This window comes from Glandiceps talaboti, chromosome 4 (genome assembly GCF_964340395.1).
Source record: "Glandiceps talaboti chromosome 4, keGlaTala1.1, whole genome shotgun sequence".
Lineage (NCBI taxonomy): Eukaryota > Metazoa > Hemichordata > Enteropneusta > Spengelidae > Glandiceps > Glandiceps talaboti.
This window is the reverse complement of record NC_135552.1, coordinates 6,594,931-6,615,993: the sequence shown is the minus strand read 5'-3', so window position 1 is coordinate 6,615,993 and position 21,063 is coordinate 6,594,931. Positions and strand designations below refer to the sequence as shown.

Here is a 21,063-nt window from a genome sequence, read left to right as displayed (position 1 = left end):
GACTACCATAATTTGCAGCTGATAGTCCATTCAGGCTACCACTGATTATGTGATGATGGATGGAAGATTTACGGACATGAAAGTATTTTAATAACACAGATATTTCCAACAGAAGAAATCTGTTTTCAGGGCAGGGATATGGGACTATTGGTTACCATCCTTAGGCTAACAATTTCTGAAATTGGTAGCCCACTAAGACTACCAAAGATAAAAGTTAATTTCAAGCCCTGAGTTTTGAAATCTGAAATCAAACTAAAACTTTACGCAAAACTTACAAGTACAAGTTCTAGGCTAAGGTAAACAATTTTACGTGAGGAAACTCACCTGACTAACATCCACGCCACACCAAGTAGGACATACTTCCTGATAATATACCAGGTAGAATATAAATCATCAAGTCTGTGGTCCTAACCTGGGTGAGCTGTGACTGTACATGTACATGTAATATGAAAGGAGAACACACACTGAGGCCTATCAGCGACTGACCTGTGGATTGAAAATGAAGTATTGAAGTCTGATTTAAATAACAGTGGATGACATCAAACAAAACCTATGTATTCAGTTCACTGTACTACTTATCATCACAGCTTTGAGACTGTCTAAGTAAGCAAGGCCAGTACTATTCTTTCACAAACAATTCACAAATACCATACGCACACTCTCACCATTATTTCTGGGCCACGAGATTTATTGCTCTTCTATAGGAGCATTTGTTTTTTTAAATATGGGACAAATTCTCTAGGGTGAGAACTTGATTTTTAACATGCATTTTCATGTTTTTGATCTAAATAGGTAGTTCCTGTCAATGTAAGTTTTATGGTAATGTTGCTCTACTGTGGTTTTGTTACACACAAAGGACTGGCTGTCAGTGTGTTGTTGGTGACAAATTGTTACACATAGATATTCAAGGTTTGGAGTAGCTCCTGTTGTTACTATGGTAACATGTAGTAAACACCTATGTAGTTTATAAAGTTGACCTATCTCTTGACAGTTGTTCATTATTCAGTGTGTTAGGCAGTCTACTAAAAACACATAAGACTACCTAGTAATGTAATGTGCACCATCTCCAGATCAAGGTACCTGAGTAGCTAAAAATTGTCAAGTTCACATAGCAAGTAAAAGCACTCTTAATTATCCGCAAGCTTTTCAAGCTGCCCTTTTTCCTCAAAGCAATTTACCATAATCTTGAGAAATGTGTTTGAACTGTTACTTATTGTTAAAATTGCATATAAAGATGTGTTATGTAATGCACTTTATAAGAATTTATAAGAATTATGATTATGTTATTGATAGCCATCTATCAGTGGTTTAAGTCTAATGCATAATGTCATCATTATTATTTTTAATGTACATTGAATAAAAGTAATGAAAAATCATGTTTTTACCCAAAGAGCATGTGTACCTTAGTTTGAGACAAATGTGTGTGTGTGGGGGGGGGGGAGGAACAGAACAACATAAAATTCACACAATTATCTTTCTGATATTATAGTTTTAGATAATAGCTGTCATCATTATCTACTGAGAATCATTCAGTCTAAAATATATGATTGTAAGTTTATCTCCTACGAACTTAGCAACCAACAGAGACTGAACCACTTTTGACTGTGTTAGACATCTACTATAACTTAAAGTAAAGACAAAACATACAATTTATTTACAATGTAATTTAAATTTATGTACCATTTTTTGAAGAAAAATTGGCACATCACTTTCATTTACTATCTCATTAATGTGAAACTGAAAGATACTTATTAATTAGCTAGTAATTCATACCTGTGCCTTGATTGGAGAAATTAAGAGATGTCTACTAATTGGATTAATCTCAGTTGATTTCCTTACCTAAACTTTGCCTAATCTTTTCCATTGTTGTTAGAGCTAACCCACTGTATTGACAAACACCATTAACCTATCATTCTTTCTGTCCATTGTACTATAAATACAATTACTGTCACTAAGGTCTTGTTACATCACAGTCTTGACTTTTCAAACAAAAGAAAGTTGCCTGGAGTCTTCAACAACAGACAATTGTTACACTTCCAGGATGACATTCACAATAACCACACCTTAGGCAATTAAAGACAGAGACAAAACATTTGCTTTAAATGTTGTTTACGAACACATTCTACCTAGTAATTCTAAACAATAAACAAAAGTCATTGTTATGTTAGACAATGTTTGTCCCAAACATTAATCAATTTCAAAGTCTGTTTCCCCTCCACTGTTTTTTCTACATTTGTACTTGTCGTCAATCACTGTCTAGTAGTATGTCAAGACACTTCAGACAGTTTGTAGAGTGACAGATGCATCATTGTAGGCAAATGATTGGATGAGTACTATCTTATGCTTATCATAAGGATTACATAAGATGGGGGGGGGGGGGGGTTGACCTAGACCATCTTTATTCAATAACTCAGCCACACAACTTTTTGTCAACCCTGATTTAATCCTATTAAATCCTACACTAGTCTTTCATTACTGTAGGAGCAGCAACAATGATAGTCTATCAAAAGAAAATAGATCACAGGCCAGGTTTATATGTATGTGGGTGTAATTTTTGCTGCATATTATTTACTAAAACATACTCAGTATTGTACTTACTGATGTACAAAACTTGCAATTCAATTGACTGAACTCAACTTGGTGTCAAGATATAACCCATAAATAATCTGATCATGTAATTTATCATACCTATCAAAAAATGTTCAGGAAATATGTACAATACAATCAACTGTTCTGACCATGCCAGATGATGCATCAACATTAACAATATACTGGCATGTGGTTTCATTTAAGTATTTTCACTGGAATTTATGTGCTTACAAACTAAAGGCACTGTTTTTTCTATTACAATATTAGAATACGATTATAATAAAATCTTTATCTGGACTTCTGAAAAGGCATCTATACATGTAAAGAAAACAAGAATACAATCAGGCAATATGGACATTAAAAATATACCCATGATTTTGAAAAGCATAACAAATACTGAGAGCTGAAAACATTCAGTTTTTGTCAGATTCAAAGAGGTCAAGTTTTTACATTTACCACAGATATCCTCTTTTTTTGTCTTTTATTAGTTTGAACAGCTTCTATAAATTTGATTTTGTGTCAAGTTTTTTGTATATACTCAAATTGATTACTGCTATCAACATGCATATGATTTGGGATGATAACTTATTCTTGAAACTTTGAAATCTTCTAGAGAAGCACTACTGCTCTTGACACTTGTTCAATTTTGGAGATTTCCTGCAAGGGTTTATGGGAGAACCTTTGCTGATGATATCACAAATATTCTAATCTCATTCATACAAGTGTACTAAAGGCAGAAATAAGTCTGACTGGACTTTTCCTTTAAGTTGATAGCAGTCATCAACACAGGTGTACTAAAGGCATAAATAAGCTTTTAAGTTGATAGCAGTAATCAATACCAGTGTACTAAAGGCATAAATAAGCCTGCCTGGACTTTTCCTGCACTCAGAATACTAATGAAGGGGTGTTATTGAATATGAACAGATGGTCTGGGTAATTTTTCAAGACCAAATATGAACAAAGTCATGACAAAGACAGACGACATTTATAGTATACAAATTAAACATATACATTCGTATGCAAATTTATAGGAACATATCGAAAAAGTAAATATGAGGTTTTGTCATGCAGAATTATTAAATAAAGATACTGGTATTGCTGGGAGATCAATTACTGCCTTATACAAACTGACATATCAGTTAACATGTATTGAACCTTGTCAGTAAATGTTACAGGTGACACTAACATTGAGTTACACATTTTTTCATGACAAGTTTGCAAAGTATAAATATTTGATGACAATTTTTCTATTTAAAATTAACATATGTTCATATTTGATGGTATGTACATACAGTATTTAAGATTTCTATTTTGCCTTAACATATGACAGTTAGACTGTCATAAACCCAGATATGTAATTGGGGACTTGGTAGGATAGAGAATGAGTGAATGCTATGGCTAACAAGTTAATTACTGTGTCTGCAATGGATTGTATCTTCCCCAGGGAGTTGAGAAGGTATACAGGGGCAGTGTCTTGCTATAGATCCATGCCAGTGGTAATGACTGTAAATGTTTTCAGTACAGAGTGGGAAAGTACTATGTATGCAAATGGCAACTTCAGACATAAACTCCATAGATCCCCAGCCTGTCATATAACTGAAGGTATGATACTACAGCATGGCTAATGAAGAAGTGGTAAGTTTGTATTATCAATGTTAGGTATTATATACTATGCATAAGTCACGTTGAACAAACATATATACTCTGGTCTGACACTCTACGTCATGACAACACATGTCGATGTCATGACAGCTCATGTCTAAGTCACTGACTCTGCTGCGTTCGAAAGATGAATAAAAAAGCCCATTATTTTCCCAGATTTTTCTTTGATATTACTGGCAGTGGAATAATTATGTTATTCTCCAATATTTTACTTCATTCAGCCAGAAAATACTCATGACCTAATGGTTGTCACTACTCGTCTAGCGACTCCTGGTGACAAAGGCCCCTCAGGTCACTCGTATTTTCCTTGATTGAACAAGGAAAAATATTGGGGAATAACAACTAATTGTCTTCAACCTCAGCTAACTGTTCTCAATATTCCCATTCCTTGTCTTCTTCTAGGACACATTTCTGTTTGTCAATAATTTTCAGCTTTTCTTTAGCTAAAGAATATTCCTTATATTTCATATTCTGGAATCTGATCATGTTATCAGAAATGAAAGCCAAGCCTGCAAGGGGTTCCTGCCTAACATTTCACTTCTCTGTTTACCTTTGTAATTTTATTCTAAAAAACTATAATAAGGTTTCTTTATCAGTTACCTACAGTTTCACACTATCATTATCATCTGAGTTTGGCAAGTAGTAAAATATAGATGAATTTGAGAATTGACCTCCAGCTATATTTGTTTTGTATTTCACTGAATTACATTTTGGTACATTTTGGAATGAACATACATGTATTTTAGGTATCAATTTATTTGAATATAAATTGATTTCTTAAAATTTAATACTTGGGGAAAAAAGCTAAATAGGCACTTTTAATGGTCAGACCTCAATGGTTGATGCTAGTAATTTGTACTTAGTTAGTCTGTTTGAAACATAATTTATTCTTCTGAATGAAAAGGTGATTAGATTTAATTTAAAATCCAATTTAATGAACTACTGGGCATGCCATCAACATTTGTTTGTATGAATCAACAAATGTTTATTTTTAAAAAAATGTTATTTAATTTTTAAAAATGGTTGTGGCATCCAAAATTTTGTTTAATCATAAATTTGATTTAATTTACTGGTTGTACCAACTGTGATTTGTTCACAAGATTATGAACGAAAAAAAGCATCGATCTAATTAAAAATCATACTTTTATCAACTGTGTTCCATCCACACTTGTACTACTGACCACTGGCATTGGGTGTTTACAATCAATAATGAAATCATAACCTCCCATAGATTGACATAAAAGTTTGAGATCGATAAAAAAAAATGATGAATTTTTGAATTGCACTTACATATTTGAACTGCCATATATAGTTACCAATCTTTCCACTAAGTTTTGTCTAGATCCATTTGTAACTTTTTAAGATATCATGCTAACAAACAAACAAATACGCTATATGCATTCCCAATGATGCAGGAAATGAATACCTGGCAGACACATCACAGTCATATATCTCCTCATCAAAAAATAATTAAGACACATAATTCTGTGGAATATTTTCTCTCAGAAAACACTAATCAAGTTAAGCGCTGCAGTCAGACAAATTTCAATAATTTGATCTCATTACCATGGCAACATTTCAGTTTGTGACTTGATAAATATACCACTCACAGCCAGAGTATTGATGGTATGCAGAAGGTATTCCATGTCACCAATAAATCTATCACAAAATGTGTTTCACATATCAAGGAGATACTCTAACATGTTTAACAAGGATTTGAAGTTATGTAAACAATTGCTCTATCAACATATTATTATCATTGAGTGACATCTTCAAAAAGGTTCAATGGAATTGCCAGACAAATGTTTTATCTACATGTAGTTACCCTAGCAACCTTTTTGTTTCTTTCTTAACCTTTTCAGGATATTTTTTCAATTTTTTTACTCTTTAGATATTAGTCCTCAGTACATACATGTACACATTTTTCTTTCTTAAGCCTTTGAAAATGAGTGCTCTAAGGAGCCTTTAACTATGCATCTCTCTAATGAGTAGTGACAAAACCCGTATATCCAGAGTGAATAACAAATATTGAGAAATACTATCATTATACTCTTCAAGCATAATTTTTGAAAAATTTGGCAAAATAATGGTAATTTGTAATGTTTTTACTCATATTTCAAGAACTACAGAACCATTGACACTGGTTGTGATTTAAAATGACAATCCATATTTATGGTTCATAGACAATAACTTGGCTTGTGAATAGTATTATGTTTTTTATTCACTTATTTTGATAAGTTTTATTTATACACTGATGTTTTCTATCTTTTGTCTATTCTTTTATCTATCTTTTTAAGGCCTAAAAAATTGTTTGGTTCCAGTTACATGACTCCCACCTAGTTTTTCACTGTCGAATCCAACCTTTGTTTACGTATTTGAGAAAAAATCAAATCAAATCGCGAAAATTGTGAAGTCTTGCTAGACATAGTGGCTATATGGAAACTGACATCAACTTAAAAAGACAATATAAAACTGTTCTTCCAATCTGTAATGGCTGTACATCTGATGAGAAGAAACCAATAACACAGAGACCATATGGAAAACAACAGAAAACATAACTACCTGAACTAGACACTCACACATGAAAAAAAAATCTACCTACCCCATCTATTCTAAAATTAAGCATAATCGGAACCCTTCATGTACACACACATTTACTGATAATGATATACAAATGTACAATATTAGCATAGAGAAAAGAAATGATATATTTAGAACAACATTATACATTTGACACGTCATGTCAAAATTACATTTATAACTTTAAATCTATCAACTTCTAAGTTTTTCCCAAAATTTCAAGAAAGAAAAGAAATTGTATGGGTGTCATGAGGATCTACTTTACATACAAGTCACAATCGCAGACTGACAACAAATCCTTCAGTTCAGTCAGTCACTACACACACGACTCAATGTGGAAATTGCACAATTCCCCAAACTTATTTTAAAATTAAGTTACTGTGAGATATATTGAGAAATGTATTGAGAAAAATTCATCTAAACTTTTTTTTAATGAAGTCGTAAATAACAACAACAAAATCAATCACTGCAGTACAGATTTTTGTCGTCTGTCAGCCATGTCTTGTTATTAATTACATATGTGTTTACATGCAGGACTGAGGAAGGAAAGCAAGAAAATAATTATTATTTCTGTTGACAATAAATTACTGGTGTGTTTGTTGTGGTTCTTACATGATTTTATGAAAAGCTTTTGTTTTGAGGTGCTACAATTCTAATATAAATATTGTATTTATATGTTAGGTTTCACACCATTTGCCGTTTTATGTCATGGACGACCTGTTACTGTAATAATCGCGAACCTGTCATGTACATCATAATTACAAATCCCACTATCAACAGAATCGAACTCGAGACGACAGTAAAATAACATGTAAAATTGGTAAAGTATGAAGCTGCCAAAAAACAGTCCTACTTCTGACAGATCTTGTGCACTATTTATATAGTAGTAAAACATCGAACACTTCGCTCTCAGTTTGCAAACTCAACTCGTACACAAACCAACACCGCTAACAAATATCATTAACGCGATATTTACTTTACAGTAAAGTTGTAGTCAAGTTCACCAACTTTGTTCGCCACTTACCAGAACTTGGTGTAATTATCACATTCACTGCAAAACTGTACTCAAAGTTCTCTTTACAACTAATCCACTGCACTAAATACAGAACCGCCGCGCCGTGAGTGTTGACATGAAAAATGTATACGGCGGTATGCAAATTTTACTTCCAGAGGGCAACTTATGAACTTTGACCTTGAATGATACAGCTGATACAAATCCGGGATACAAATGTGACAGGTGAGCGGCGGGAATGTATGGTTGTAGATTTTGTTCATACTCGTCGTTCAGCATGTTGAGCGGATAGAGGTCAACGCCTCATTTCACATGACTTGTAATCAAAGATTTCAGCGATCAAAACTCACGAGCGACATGTTAACTTGAAACAGGGGAGAGGATGTGTCGAAACCCCACCCAGTGTGTATATCATATCTATGCAGTATCTGACCATCTCAATAGTAGATCCAAGCACGGGTATTCGAATCAATCTGTATGATTTAAAAAAAATATATGTAGTATATAGTAAATAAGACTATTTACATACATAATTTTTTTTTTTAAATCATACACATTGATTCGAGTGCCTGTGCTGTGGATCCATGGATCTGACCATTAGATCCTCCACTGAGGAAGGTCTATGATCTGATTATATAATATATAACTTCATAAACACCCAAAGCTACTCAAGTTTTGCCATAGAACTTCGAAGGTCCTCACAGCCTCAGCCAAGGGTCTGCTCAGACCCGGGGCTCAGACATGAAAGTTACCTCCGTGCTCAGACCATGGAGGTACATAGGGCCGTGTAATATTTCATAGATTGTTGTTTCCCTGGTCTACAGACTAAATATAACAACCTTTTGACTATATATTCCTACCTGTAAGGAAAATACAGTAATATTTCTACTAGTATAGAGATTGATACATTTGTAGAAGCAGGATTCGTACGATATTTTCCTAAGAAAACGGCAATCCAGGGCGACAATCTAAGCAATAATACGTGCCCCTGTATAGCGAATTATATCTAGAGCTATCTCAGACCCTATGCATGACATATGCATGGAGCCCAGACGATCTCAGAAATTCTCCAAATGTCACATGGATATTACTTACATCTGTTCATATTTTATTGCAGAGAAGCAAAGGACTGAATGTGAGTTATGAGTGTAAGCAACAATAATGCCTAAATCAAAAAGAAAGAAGTATGGTCAACATGGTACCCGAAACATTCAACAGGAGAATGAAGACAATGGTGTTGAAAGTAAATTACCAACCCAAACATTTCCTTGTATTTCTGCCAGACAGCCGTATGCTGGGTTCATTTTAGATGGTTTGAAAACTGTAGAAACAAGATGGACTCAGATTTTCAAAAACTTGGAAAATCAAAAGGTAGCTATCCAAATAGCATGGAATGAGTGGGAAGGTACAGAATGGAAGGATATCTTGATGGAAAAGGGAATGGAAGAAGTGGAAATATCAGAAGTTTTGGAAAATGGGAAAAGACACGGAAAAGGCGTCATTGCAGGTAAAATATTTAATTTGATGATTTATACAAAATTGATCCAATGAAATACTAGCCCAGAGATTATTAGGCATGCCAATTTTGTTTAGCCCTACAGCCTGTCTTCTGTAGAATGTTCACTGTGCTGTTATGTTAAATCATTAGCTGTTATACCTCATAGCTCTCGTATCCAACATATCCAGCGAGGACTATGCGACACGACATGTAACACAACAGCAAAGTGAACAGGCTAAGTGCCATACCTGTCAGGTGATAGACTTGAAGCTGTCTGAAATGCAAATATAGCGTTAGTAACAAAATAAGTCATGTGAACAACAGGGCAAGCCATTTAGTGATCCTTCAAACATCGACAGGCACTTTATTGGCTATTTTGTTCATATAGCTTTTCATTTATAATATATCCAATCGGTGTTCAAAATCAGTGACATCTCCTCAATACAAGTCTGTTTTATTTTCACCATTCAACTGCACCCTGTCTTCCCATTGTAAGTCACTAATTGGCACGCAATTACATCGTCAATTTATATTTGTGATCCAATACCACTATTTATGTGATGATTGTCACGAATATGGATTCATTGACAATATGATGTTAACTAAGTAGTTAAATTCACCTTGTGACATGATCACAAATAGAGCCATCTATCATGAGTGAACAAGACTGACAGTTTGCAGTCAAAAGCGCTCAGCTATCAACAGCGCCCTCTATCACAAGTGAACAAGACTGACAGTTTGCAGTCGAATGCTCTTAGCTCATCAAAAGTATGTTGTGTGTAAATTGGTTAGCATGTTACTTCTCAGACAGTACTCACATATGGTGCCTCAATTAAATAATAGATGTCTTGAGATATTATTAGTGAATTAAATGTTTTGTTACAGGTATCTTTACGGTGGGAGAATCATGGCAATATGAATCACAAAGTGTGAGTGAAGATGAAAAACAAGACTTAGAAAGACAGGCTATTCTCAGACCACTAGATGAAAAATACCTAACAAGAATCCACAATCCTAAATGGTTACTAAAACCGTTGACATGTAGGGGCCAAAGGGGAGTTTGGAAAGTGGACATCCCAGAGAACATTTTACCAAGTTGATGGTTGATTGAGGACACTGTTGGGGAGCAAAGGCACAATTTACCATATACTGTTGATGGTTGAGGGCGTTGTTTGAAAAACAAATTGGCCATTTACCATGTTGCAGATGCTATGTGAGCAGCAAATTGACAGTTTACCACATTGAACATTGGTGGCGCTGTTTGAGTAGCAAATATACAATTTACCAAGTCAAAGGTTGAGGGTGCTCTTTGAGTGGCCCATGGACAATTTACCAAGTTGAACATGTTGCAGCGTTACTGTATGAGAAATTCTAATGTACAATATGTCATGAACTCAAAACAAAGTGAATGTAGTGATTAGGCACTAGGCCCAGTCAGACTCTAATACTGCAGCTTTGATTTAGTAAGAGAAGTCAAAGATTGCATGAGTGAATGAATGAATGAATCTTTATTAATCTACAAATAACAAAAGCAAATCATATGTTGAGTTCACTTTGGACAAGTATGCATATTTCCTAATAGTATGAGGGAAGCAAGAAAATAGTCATTAAGCTCATTGAGTAATAAATCACAGCCTTCATGGATTTTCATGGCCCCTTAATTGAAAACAAAAATGTTTCATAGCCCAATCTTACTCTTCAGTGATATTATCTGCCTGTGTGTCTCTACCATTGAACGTGCAAAAAATACACACACAGACACCCTCACCCTTTTCAAGCTTTATTTGAGGGTCCCCCTTTAAACCTCCAATTTTTCATGAACATCCCCACCCCACCCCACCCCGTTAATGCTGACCACAGCCTTACACTGTAGTAGCACTTATCTCTAATCCATAAATAGGTTTCATAATAGAAGTGAAGGTACATAGTCTCAAACATCTCCCTCTTATGAAAAACACATCTTACATTTGCAAAAAGTTTGCATAGAATATGTAAGGTACGCCATGACAGGACGCCCTCAAACATCAGTCACCCCTTCTCATGATACTAGGGGGAAAGAATAGTAAGCCTTTGAGTATAATGCATTGTATACATAAAGTCATGAGTATGTGATATATTGCATTACAGAGAAGGTTATTGGATATTGAATAAATGCATTTTCTCAGTAGTTATTCAGAACAAAACTGCTTGAATCTTCGACGAATTTCACCCTATAAATGTATTTTCTGCAAATAGCTATTAACCGGCAGCAAACTGCAACATGTAAACCCAGTAATCAGTTAATATAATGTTTAGAAAACAGTTACACTGTCTTCAATACATTGACGGTATATATAAAGTAATTCTTACATGTCTATACACTTCATTTCAAGCATTTTCAGGTTATATGACATATAGCAGGTACATAATTCCATGCGCGTGTCTTGTTTAGTCCTTTTTGAAGACTCCTGTGATGTCCAACAATCATCATTAAATCCCGGTTCCTACACGTATGTCCTCCTCATAGTATGCTAACAGTAGGATGATGGTGAAACCAACTAAAAATCCAATATTTTGAAATCCAAATATGGTCCATGGTTCTGTTGTTGTACCAGGGGACAATAGTTCTGGCATCTGATAGAAAGAGGGAGGAGGATATCAGCAAGCAAAAAAAACACCAGAACTTCAGAAAATTAGTATCGTTTCGTAAATTTGAATGTTATAATTGTGGCTAAACTTTCAAGAACAAATTATTACAGCGGCTGAAAGGCAATGGTCATACATGGTTTTAATGTGATGTTTCATCAGCAGCATTACCACTGGTGTATAAATATATAGTTGATGATATCATTCACCTCGTTGCAATACTTCAATGTTATAGTATAAATGTGACTAAGTTCCATCATGTTATTGCTTGATCTCATCAGTTGAACAGTCACCAAAAGTATTACCAAAATATGGTCAATATCCACTTGTGTAAATTTGTGTGCTTTTACTTCAAATCGGTATCTACTAATAATGAGACTGTATTGATAGGTAAAAGGTATTGTTGTAGAGTCTTTGGTGGTTCATTGTTTTTAAAAAAGGGGGATCAAGGAGGAAGGGGTTCTACTGTTACTGCATAAATGTCTGTTATTTTTACGATGATGGACTCGAACTGTGTTCGTTGTTTGCTAACATTGCAATTACACACCTTTTGTGTCTTAGAGTAAAAGTCTGTATCTGAATATACCTACCATGTCAACCAAAGCCACGTAGAGAAACATGCCGGCTGTCACTGCCAAGATCCATTCTGACGCACCAGCTATGCTCCCTACAGCCAAACCTATGTAAAGGCCAATGAAAGCACAACATGCACAGAAGAAGTTCCAAGCAATCGCTACTCTGTGTGATAGGCCACTTGATACAAGCAGGGCAAAGCCACCTGTGACAGTATAGAAAACATATTGATTATCAAAGATAGTTCTTTGAATTATACAAAGGAACACAGCTTCATTAAATAAAAGGTATTTTCATAAACTTTGGGTTCTGGACAGTCACATGAGTTCATGAGTTCATGAATTCACACCCACATAAAATTTGTGTGATAGCCATTAAGTAACACAAAATCGAAAAATCTGTTTCCCCTATGTTTGTTCTAATACTGATCAACCATTGCTTCATGGAATTTAGCAGATATACATATTCATTAGATGCACATTGAATATTTATGACTCCTAAGTGCTTACTACCTTTTAGATAAATAGTTATGAATATTCAGGGTGTATGTAATGAATAACTCCCATTGTACAGTGTAGAGCTTTAATTCAGTGTTTTTGACAATCACGCAAAATTTACCTCACGTCAGGATCATGACATGCCTCTCCAAAATCCAGAGTTTCTGAAAATACATCTATTTGTTGGCTTGCTGTTCCCCTTCAAAGAGGAAGTAAGCACAATCAATAACTCTTGATGCAAATATTTTTTGATGGAGAAAGAAAGTGTTTCTGTTGTGGTTATTAAGTACAATCAAATGGACCTGAGGGTTTTTTTAATGTGAAAACATTGATCATGAACAATTTGACAATCCCAGCTTAATCTTCTACAAGTTTTGTTTTGGAGAAAGTTGACAAGATTGAATTGCAGTGAATAGAAAAGAAAATGTGCTGTATAATGACCAAGACTGTCAATTAACTGAAAGTTTTGAGGTAACAAATTATACTACAAACCTAATTCGTGTGGCACCTCGTGACACAGTATGGCAATCCCAGTAGAAATGCCAGACGCCAGGTCGATGCAGAGAGCGGCTCCTATAGCCAAGCCATCAGCTAGATTGTGCAGGGCATCACCAACTATAATCATTACTACTATACTGTTCAAACCTAGTAATGATGAATGAAAATAAAAGATACAAAAGAAAGTTTTATGAACGATTTCTAAATAGTCACTGTGTCTATATAATTTGATATTTTGATTGGAAATGAAGAGTACACACAATCCAAAAGAAATGTTACAATTCCTTCTAGCTCTTCAGAACTTCGATAACAACACTATAGAAAGTTTACTAGTCTTGGTTACCCAGCCTCTCACTGCTGGGGGCTCTGCCTACAAGACCATCCCATATGTCTTGTAGAAGAGTTCCAAGTGGTGTGAGTCTGGGTAACTGAGACTAAGAGCTTACTTGTAAAACAGGATTTCAGTCCTGTGTCTTTCTTTTCTTCTTTGGCGTGTACATCTCCATTGGCAACAGTTTGGTCTTCAGCATCACACTAAACGTATTCAAATGAAAAGTAAGACAGATGGCAATAGAGCATATGTAAAGTTGTTCAAGATGAAGTGACATTATTTGTCCTTTATGCAATGATGATAATAATAAAATGAATGCATAATGTGCCCGTACTCCCAACAGCTTAAGGTGCTCACAATTTGTTACCCCTGGCACTGATCTATATATACAGTGGCGCACAGACCCTTTAAACTTCCTCAGCTCCCTGGGGAGGGAAGCATACAATCCATAACAGCCTCGAACTGCATAGGAATAAAGTATACACATTACAACCTCCAGCCAACCAGGTATACAATTATTTTTTTCTTCAGTATAGTAAGTAAGTGCAACAGTGGCTCGTATGATTATTATATGATTGAAAAGGAAAAGTCTCCATACAATTTCAAAGCTAAGTTTCTTCAAATCCTACAAAATACACAATTTTTATTTCACTGTTGAGTCAACTCAGCATTTCTACAAAGATGTATAGTTACAACATTGTTCAAAACTTACAAGTTCCATCTGTGAGTTGCTGACTTCCTTTTCATTCTTGTTTGACGATGTTGATATTTCTGGTTTAATAGTATGACTGTGGTGATGATGTGATCCATGACCGTGAGTACTTGTACCGGTGACTGCTTCAGGATCAATCTGATCAAATTAACAACACAAATTACTCCAATGATTTCATTTATCAATGATTTTTCCTTGATGTTGTCTTGACACAACATGAGTTTTCTGCATTCATTAGATATGGTATTGTTAACAGTGTGTTAGAAACATAAGTTGTGTTTATTTTTATGACTGTATCCAGTACACAAAATTCTGTACGGTATGAACACTTCAAATCCAAGATTTTTACCAACTTTTCCGGAACTAAGGAAATTTTCAACAATTAACATTAATGGACTAGAAATTGTGTGGCACTCACACTCTCCATATGTGACTGTCTGTCTGTCAATTGTATGTATGTATGTCATATGTATGTATGTATGTATGTACATGTATGTATGTATGTATGTGTGTGTATGTATTTATGTATGTATGTGTGTATGTCTGTCATGTATATATGTATGTGTGTATATATGTATGTATCATTTTTGTATGTATGTATGCATATGTATGTATGTATGTGTGTATATGTACTAATCTCCCTCTCCACTCTCTTCAAACATATATGAACACAACCACAGACAGACAGACAGACAGACACACACACACACACACACACCAGATTCAACAAATCTCATGTGTTTTCTCAGCAATTTACAAGTACTAATTCATTGTAGAGATACTTTTACTACATCTTCTATAATATTCCACACCATAGCTTTGTAACGACAAGGCACATGATCAATCTGAAAATACCTTAGATTTATTCAAATGACCAGACACCAATCCCATGATCCTCTCCAAGAGGTAAAAACCATAAGCAGAGCCCAGAACGGTTGTCATCTTCCACAAGTCAGTTCTATCATCGCCGTCATCGCTGTGATCGGTTTCTGAATGCCCATGTAAACCCAGTGCCTGTCAGATGATATTAAGGAAGTATATATAGTTTATAGTATTTGATATAGCATATGAATTGGTAGGCATGGCAACGAATGGTATCAAAATGTGACCAGACTAAAATTACTGTCATGTAAATATGATACAAATTGATTTGATGTGAATCAATTTGAAATATTTGATGTCATGAATAGATTTTAAAATATTTGACATGAATTGATTTTAAATATTGGACATCAATCGCTTAATTTGAAATAGTTGACATAGAATGATTTGAAACATTTAATGTTAATGGATTTAAAATATTTAAAGTAAACCGACTTGAAATATTTGACATGAATGGATTCGATTTTAATTACATATGTAATTTGACATTATTGAAGTAAGATTTGATAGATGATATATTGTGATTTGATAAACTTGAACTGATTTCATTTGATCATTTACTTCTTCTACTTTGATTTTACGATTTACAGAGTTCCATTCTTACTTCTGGTATTAGATGTAACAGTGCATCTGACAGCATCGTTCCAACAGCCAATGCAATCATAGTTTGCATAACTCTGTGATAGGAGACCTTACTGACCAATGGGATCAACATAATACCCAGCAATGCCATTAGACTAATAAATAGCACAATAAGTGTGCCCCATAGATACACTGTAGATGTAAATAACAACAAAAATGGAACAATCATTAAATCACAGCTCCAGTAATATATTTAATGTGCTAAATGCTAAGTGTACTTTTCCTGTGTATGTTAAACCTTCTCAAATTCAAATTGCTTTTAGATTAGTATTTTCAAATTACTTTTAGATTTAGTCGACAGTATATTCTCCTTTCCAATGCGGGTATAGATCTCTATTATTCAAGTTGCTCAAATAAAAGCTTGCGCTATGTTCAACGAGTCGACCCACCCCCACCCCCATCCCTGCATAACAACAAATACAAACAAGTACTTACTTATTGCAGAAGCTGGTGAGATGTCTGTAACTGGCTCCACGCATGCATCTGAAACTATTTGCTGGACCAATGATGGGCACATTTCAACGAATTTCGTTCTGCCAATACCCTCTGTTTCGTTAACGTCATAAATATCCATCAATTCGTCGGCCCCAAAACACTGAAAAAAAAGAAAAGACGGATTAGCAGCCTGATGATCGTCAAGATGTTATTAAAATATAGGATTTTTAGTAACGCACGACTGGAATTAAAAGACTACATCTTTTGCATGTACCAAAGAGATCGATATCTGTGTAGGGATAAATATCTGCGATAATTGTAACATTATATTTGACCTTGAGTTGTGGTGATTTTCTTTGAGCTTTTTTTAGTTACACACAAATGTAATATTGCAGTTCCATCTTTACAAAGTCAAAAACCAATGGTACGATACATGCAGCTCTGTATCGCACAAGTTGGAAGGATATTTGTGTTATTATTAAATGTATGCTTATACCTATCAACAAGGATTTCCTTAATTACAGACTCCCTCATGACCCAAGACATGTTCAAAAGTACCCCAATCCCGTCAAAAACAACAAAAGTAGCAACTGTCGAAGAGAAACATCAGATCTGTAAATTTCGACGGCATTGCACGGTTACTTTAAGCTATTTTCTGACTCCTATTGCCTGTATAAATTGTGTATAAATATTTTCTTCCCAAGTGATCTGTAATTATTTCTTGTACAGGTAATAAAAATCAATCAATCAATCAATCAAACGTACGTACGCAACACTTTCAAACATATACATTCAAGGGGTACAAGCTGGTTTTACACGTTTTGGTTGTAAATTTTGCAGCACATTCAAAAGGTACTCACATTATCTACTTTATTAAGCATACTCAAACCAAGGGCATGAGGCAACAATTCTGGTGTCTATAACAATATTAAATAACGTGAATATAGACAACATCAACAAGTCCAAGTTCTTGTTTATCATTATTTCAGTATCTTGAATAGCTAATAATGGCGGGAGTCAATTGAAGTGACGTCATATAGAAGTTAAACATTAATATTATACAAGATTTGCATACCTCATCGACAGATACGACATCATGGTCATGGTCATGGTCATGGTCGTCTACCGCCCTCACAGTCCGTTTATTACTGCTTAGTTTTGTTATCACGTGATCATAACTCATATCAGCTATGCTTCTCTTCTGTACGTGGCTGTGTGCGTGACCATGGTCATCATCACCTGTGCCAATGTTCATCTTTTCAAGCATTTCTTCGAATTCTGTGAAATGAAACAAGTAAGAGTGCCACAGTCTAGTAACAATCCTTGAATCTTCAAAAATACAAAGCAAAATGAGGGATGAAAGTATTGCTTGTGTTATGTAGTGTTGGAGTTGCAGAAGCTTTAAGAGTTCGACGCTATTGTCACGGATTTGTAACAATCCGTTGTTATTTGTAGCCGTCATTAAAATCCATAGATAACTTTTTCAGATAGGTAATAAACAAACAAACATTATTCAAGTGTCTACTTCCCTTGAAATCGAAGTATGTTGAACATTTTTCTCCAGCACACACCATCTATATTCATCTTAGTCTTCCTTGAGATGATCAAATAAACATATGTATTACCAACAAAAAACAACACCCTCCCCCACAATTATGGCTTCAAACCGTTAACTCTACCATCACCCCCCCCCCCCCCCACTACTAACGTATAACCTCATCAACCCACACTTACCGTGGTGATGAATGACGCCATCGTCATCACCGTAGATGTCGAATATACTGTCGATGAAACTATCGGGATCAACTTCGGTCGGACTTCCATAGCAGTAGCCGAATAAATAGTACGATATGGTGACCGCAGCCAAATCTTCCATTTCGTCATCGTCTGCTCCAATGGTGGAATTGTCCAAGGAAACATCGTCATAGAATACGGTGTGATCAGTAAAACACTAGTTAAAAAGAAGAAATAAATAAAAAAAATACCGCCAATGGCGTTGTAGCACAACTGTACAGTTTTTAAAAATGTTTATCCATATATATGCAAAACCATATACGTGTTCATATGCTGAATGACTATCCAGTTGCCTATCCAACCATGTTGCTATCTTTGCCATATACGCGATCAGTTGGCTGTTGCTATGAGCATGGTCATGTTGCTAGACATATTTGCATACATTTTTGTATGTTTTTGTTCAATTGTGTATGAATTCCTGATAGTATCTTTTCAATATACATGATCATTTGGCTGTTGCTATGCGTGTGGTCTTGTTACTAGGCACATTTACATACATTTATTGAATGTGTATAAATTTGTCTTTCAATTCCTGTTATCTTTGCAATATACGTGATTATTTAACTGTTGCTATGGGCTTGGTCTTGTTGCTAGGCAAATTTTAATACATGTTTTGAATGTTTACTCAATTGTCTATTAATCCCCGTTGTAATCTTTGCAATATATGTGATCATTTGGCTGTTGCTATGGACATGGTCTTGTTGCTAGGAGCATTTGCATACATTTTGTAGTTTATTCATTTGTCTTTCAATTCCTGTTATATTTGCAATGTACGTGATTACTAGTATTTGGTTGTTGCTATGGGCGTGGTCTTGTTGCTAGGCAAATTTACATACATTTTTTGAATGTTTGTTGAATTGTCTATTAATCCCTGTCATTATCTTTGTGAAATACATGACCGTTTGGCTGTTGCTGTGGGCGTGGTCATAGTTGCTTGGGATATTAGCATACTTTTTGAATGTTTACTCACTTGCCTACTAGATGTTATTTGAGCAAATATACTGCCATTCGGTTGTTGCTAAGGGCGTGGTCATGGTTGCTAGGGCCAATTGTGTCAAAATATTTTGAAGAAAATCTGCAGAATAACACTTCTAGAAACATCTCGCCAAGTTTCAGTCTCATTGACCAAGTAGTTTTTGAGATACAAGTTTTTGACCAAAAATGAACATTTTTACACCTAATTTGCATATCACTCATGGAATCATTCAATGCTTAACATTTCGTCGACCATACATCCCTAGATGCATTCAATGGTTTTGGAATTATAGGTTTTTGCCCAAAAAGACACATTTTAGCCCTAATTTGCAAACAAATGAATTTATCACAACTAGTAACTGCAATTGATGAAGATACCCGAGGCTAGAGCTGGGTTCGAAACGTTCGGCTAGAAGGATCAACTATTACCGATCCGGGAACGTATTGCCAATAGTTCCCTACTCAAACCAACCCAAATTTTAAGGGTTCCAACACCTGTACGTAACAACCACACGGCTGGTTATCTCTATACCCAACTACAATACAACCTGGGTGAACTTTGTCCATGATATTCGGAGCTCCATTCTCCCTCATATATCGTCATCTACGTTTACCTGTCACTGCACATGCGCAAACAATATACGGCCTACACTTGGAGATGCCCAACCCGAAGGAATGTCCTGAGCCTAGTACGTATGTAGTAATAGACCCTGCTAGTTCAGGGTACTCGTATTTTTAGAAAGGTTCAAAGTCCTTTCAAAATGGCTAAAATCCAAAAAGGGAATATTTGAAAGGAGATCATAAACTACCTTTGCGTAGTTTTCAGCGACATAAGTTTCGTTGACGTCTTCCAGGATTTCTTCAAACTCGTCGAATGTCAAGATGAACTCAGTAGTATTGTCAGGGTCGTTGTAGTTGAACACTCGGTGAACAAAATACTCGTAACTTTTTGCACTCGGCTCAGAGATCTCTTTGCACACGAACTGTAAGTCGGTGAGATAATACAAGAGAACTACGCTTGCTCGATGATAGCCAGCCTCATCAAGACCCAATAGCGTGTCAGCACCAACAATGGTGAACAAACTTTCAGCCGATAGACACTGAGGAAAAAAAATAAGTGAAAATAAGTTTCAAAAATAAAAAACTTGTCGTTGTAAGCATCAAGAGTAAAGTCAACAATAAAAAGGACAACTTTTAACAACAGGCAGCCATCTTTGTTAGATTTCCAACTTGTTAGTTAATTGGTCGATAAAAAGCAGGAATTAATTTGACCATTTCTTGTCATTTTTATTGAGAGACATGACAAAGTTGGTTAATAATTCCTTCGAAATATTTTTTTCATGTTTAGTTTTGAGTTTACAAAACAGATACTGGTCGCTAGGTGGACTCGAAGTTCTTGTACAAGACTAATATTACTCGGTTGCCAACTTGAACTCGGTTTAAGTTCGACTCATTTCTACGTAACCAGACAGAATATATTTGTGGTTTTACCTCATTACAATTCGTAATTGTTCCAGTGAAATCAATTTCACTACACTGCACTCTGTCCCATAATATTCCAATAACTGTGTCCATTTCTTCTAGCGTTATGTTCCTTTCATCATCGGGACCAATACTGTCCAAGTAATCGACGACTTTGTGGTACGCATCGCCGTCACCATCATGATCGTGTGAGTCTTCTACGGAGTAAACGCCGCTAAATATGACGGCAATTTGTAACACGAAGAAACAGAATACTAAAAAGTTGTGGCACGTCAT

At 35.2% G+C, this 21,063-nt stretch overlaps 3 protein-coding genes across 6 annotated transcripts in view; 1 reads left to right on the top strand and 2 right to left on the bottom strand.

Moving 5' to 3' along the window:
* LOC144433856 (EF-hand calcium-binding domain-containing protein 4B-like) overlaps positions 1-7,924 on the bottom strand; it is a 97,875-nt gene extending 89,951 nt beyond the window's left edge. For all 4 annotated transcript variants that reach the window (XM_078122237.1, XM_078122239.1, XM_078122240.1 and 1 more), the window contains exons 1-2: positions 7,856-7,924; positions 325-486 (exon numbers count right to left, since the gene is read on the bottom strand). The gene's annotated coding sequence lies outside the window, so the exon portion shown is untranslated. The remainder of the gene's footprint in view (positions 1-324; positions 487-7,855) is intronic.
* Positions 7,925-8,965: 1,041 nt separating this feature from the next.
* Positions 8,966-11,344, top strand: LOC144434592 (protein EOLA1-like). Its single transcript, XM_078123063.1, has 2 exons — positions 8,966-9,350; positions 10,227-11,344. Exons 1-2 carry the CDS (start codon positions 9,005-9,007, stop codon positions 10,439-10,441), a joined length of 561 nt encoding a protein of 186 aa, XP_077979189.1. The 5' UTR covers positions 8,966-9,004; the 3' UTR covers positions 10,442-11,344.
* A 466-nt stretch (positions 11,345-11,810) lies between these two features.
* Positions 11,811-21,063, bottom strand: LOC144433782 (zinc transporter ZIP12-like). Its single transcript, XM_078122145.1, has 12 exons — positions 20,797-21,063; positions 20,115-20,405; positions 18,271-18,487; positions 17,612-17,814; positions 16,537-16,696; positions 16,064-16,233; positions 15,433-15,591; positions 14,578-14,715; positions 13,981-14,068; positions 13,529-13,681; positions 12,557-12,744; positions 11,811-11,954 (listed from the first exon to the last, which is right to left on the bottom strand). The coding sequence occupies exons 1-12, from the start codon at positions 21,061-21,063 to the stop codon at positions 11,811-11,813; spliced, it is 2,178 nt and encodes a 725-aa protein (XP_077978271.1).

Bases quoted from the DNA above. Each gene is read 5' to 3' on its own strand.
- LOC144434592 (XM_078123063.1), top strand. From the start codon at position 9,005: ATGCCTAAATCAAAAAGAAAGAAGTATGGTCAACATGGTACCCGAAAC. The intron at 9,351-10,226 runs GTAAAATATTTA...GTTTTGTTACAG, and splicing joins CGGAAAAGGCGTCATTGCAG to GTATCTTTACGGTGGGAGAA.
- LOC144433782 (XM_078122145.1), bottom strand. From the start codon at position 21,063: ATGACGTGCCACAACTTTTTAGTATTCTGTTTCTTCGTGTTACAAATT. The intron at 17,815-18,270 runs GTAAGTGTGGGT...TTCATTTCACAG, and splicing joins TGGCGTCATTCATCACCACG to AATTCGAAGAAATGCTTGAA. The intron at 11,955-12,556 runs GTAGGTATATTC...TCTTTCTATCAG, and splicing joins ACGTGGCTTTGGTTGACATG to ATGCCAGAACTATTGTCCCC.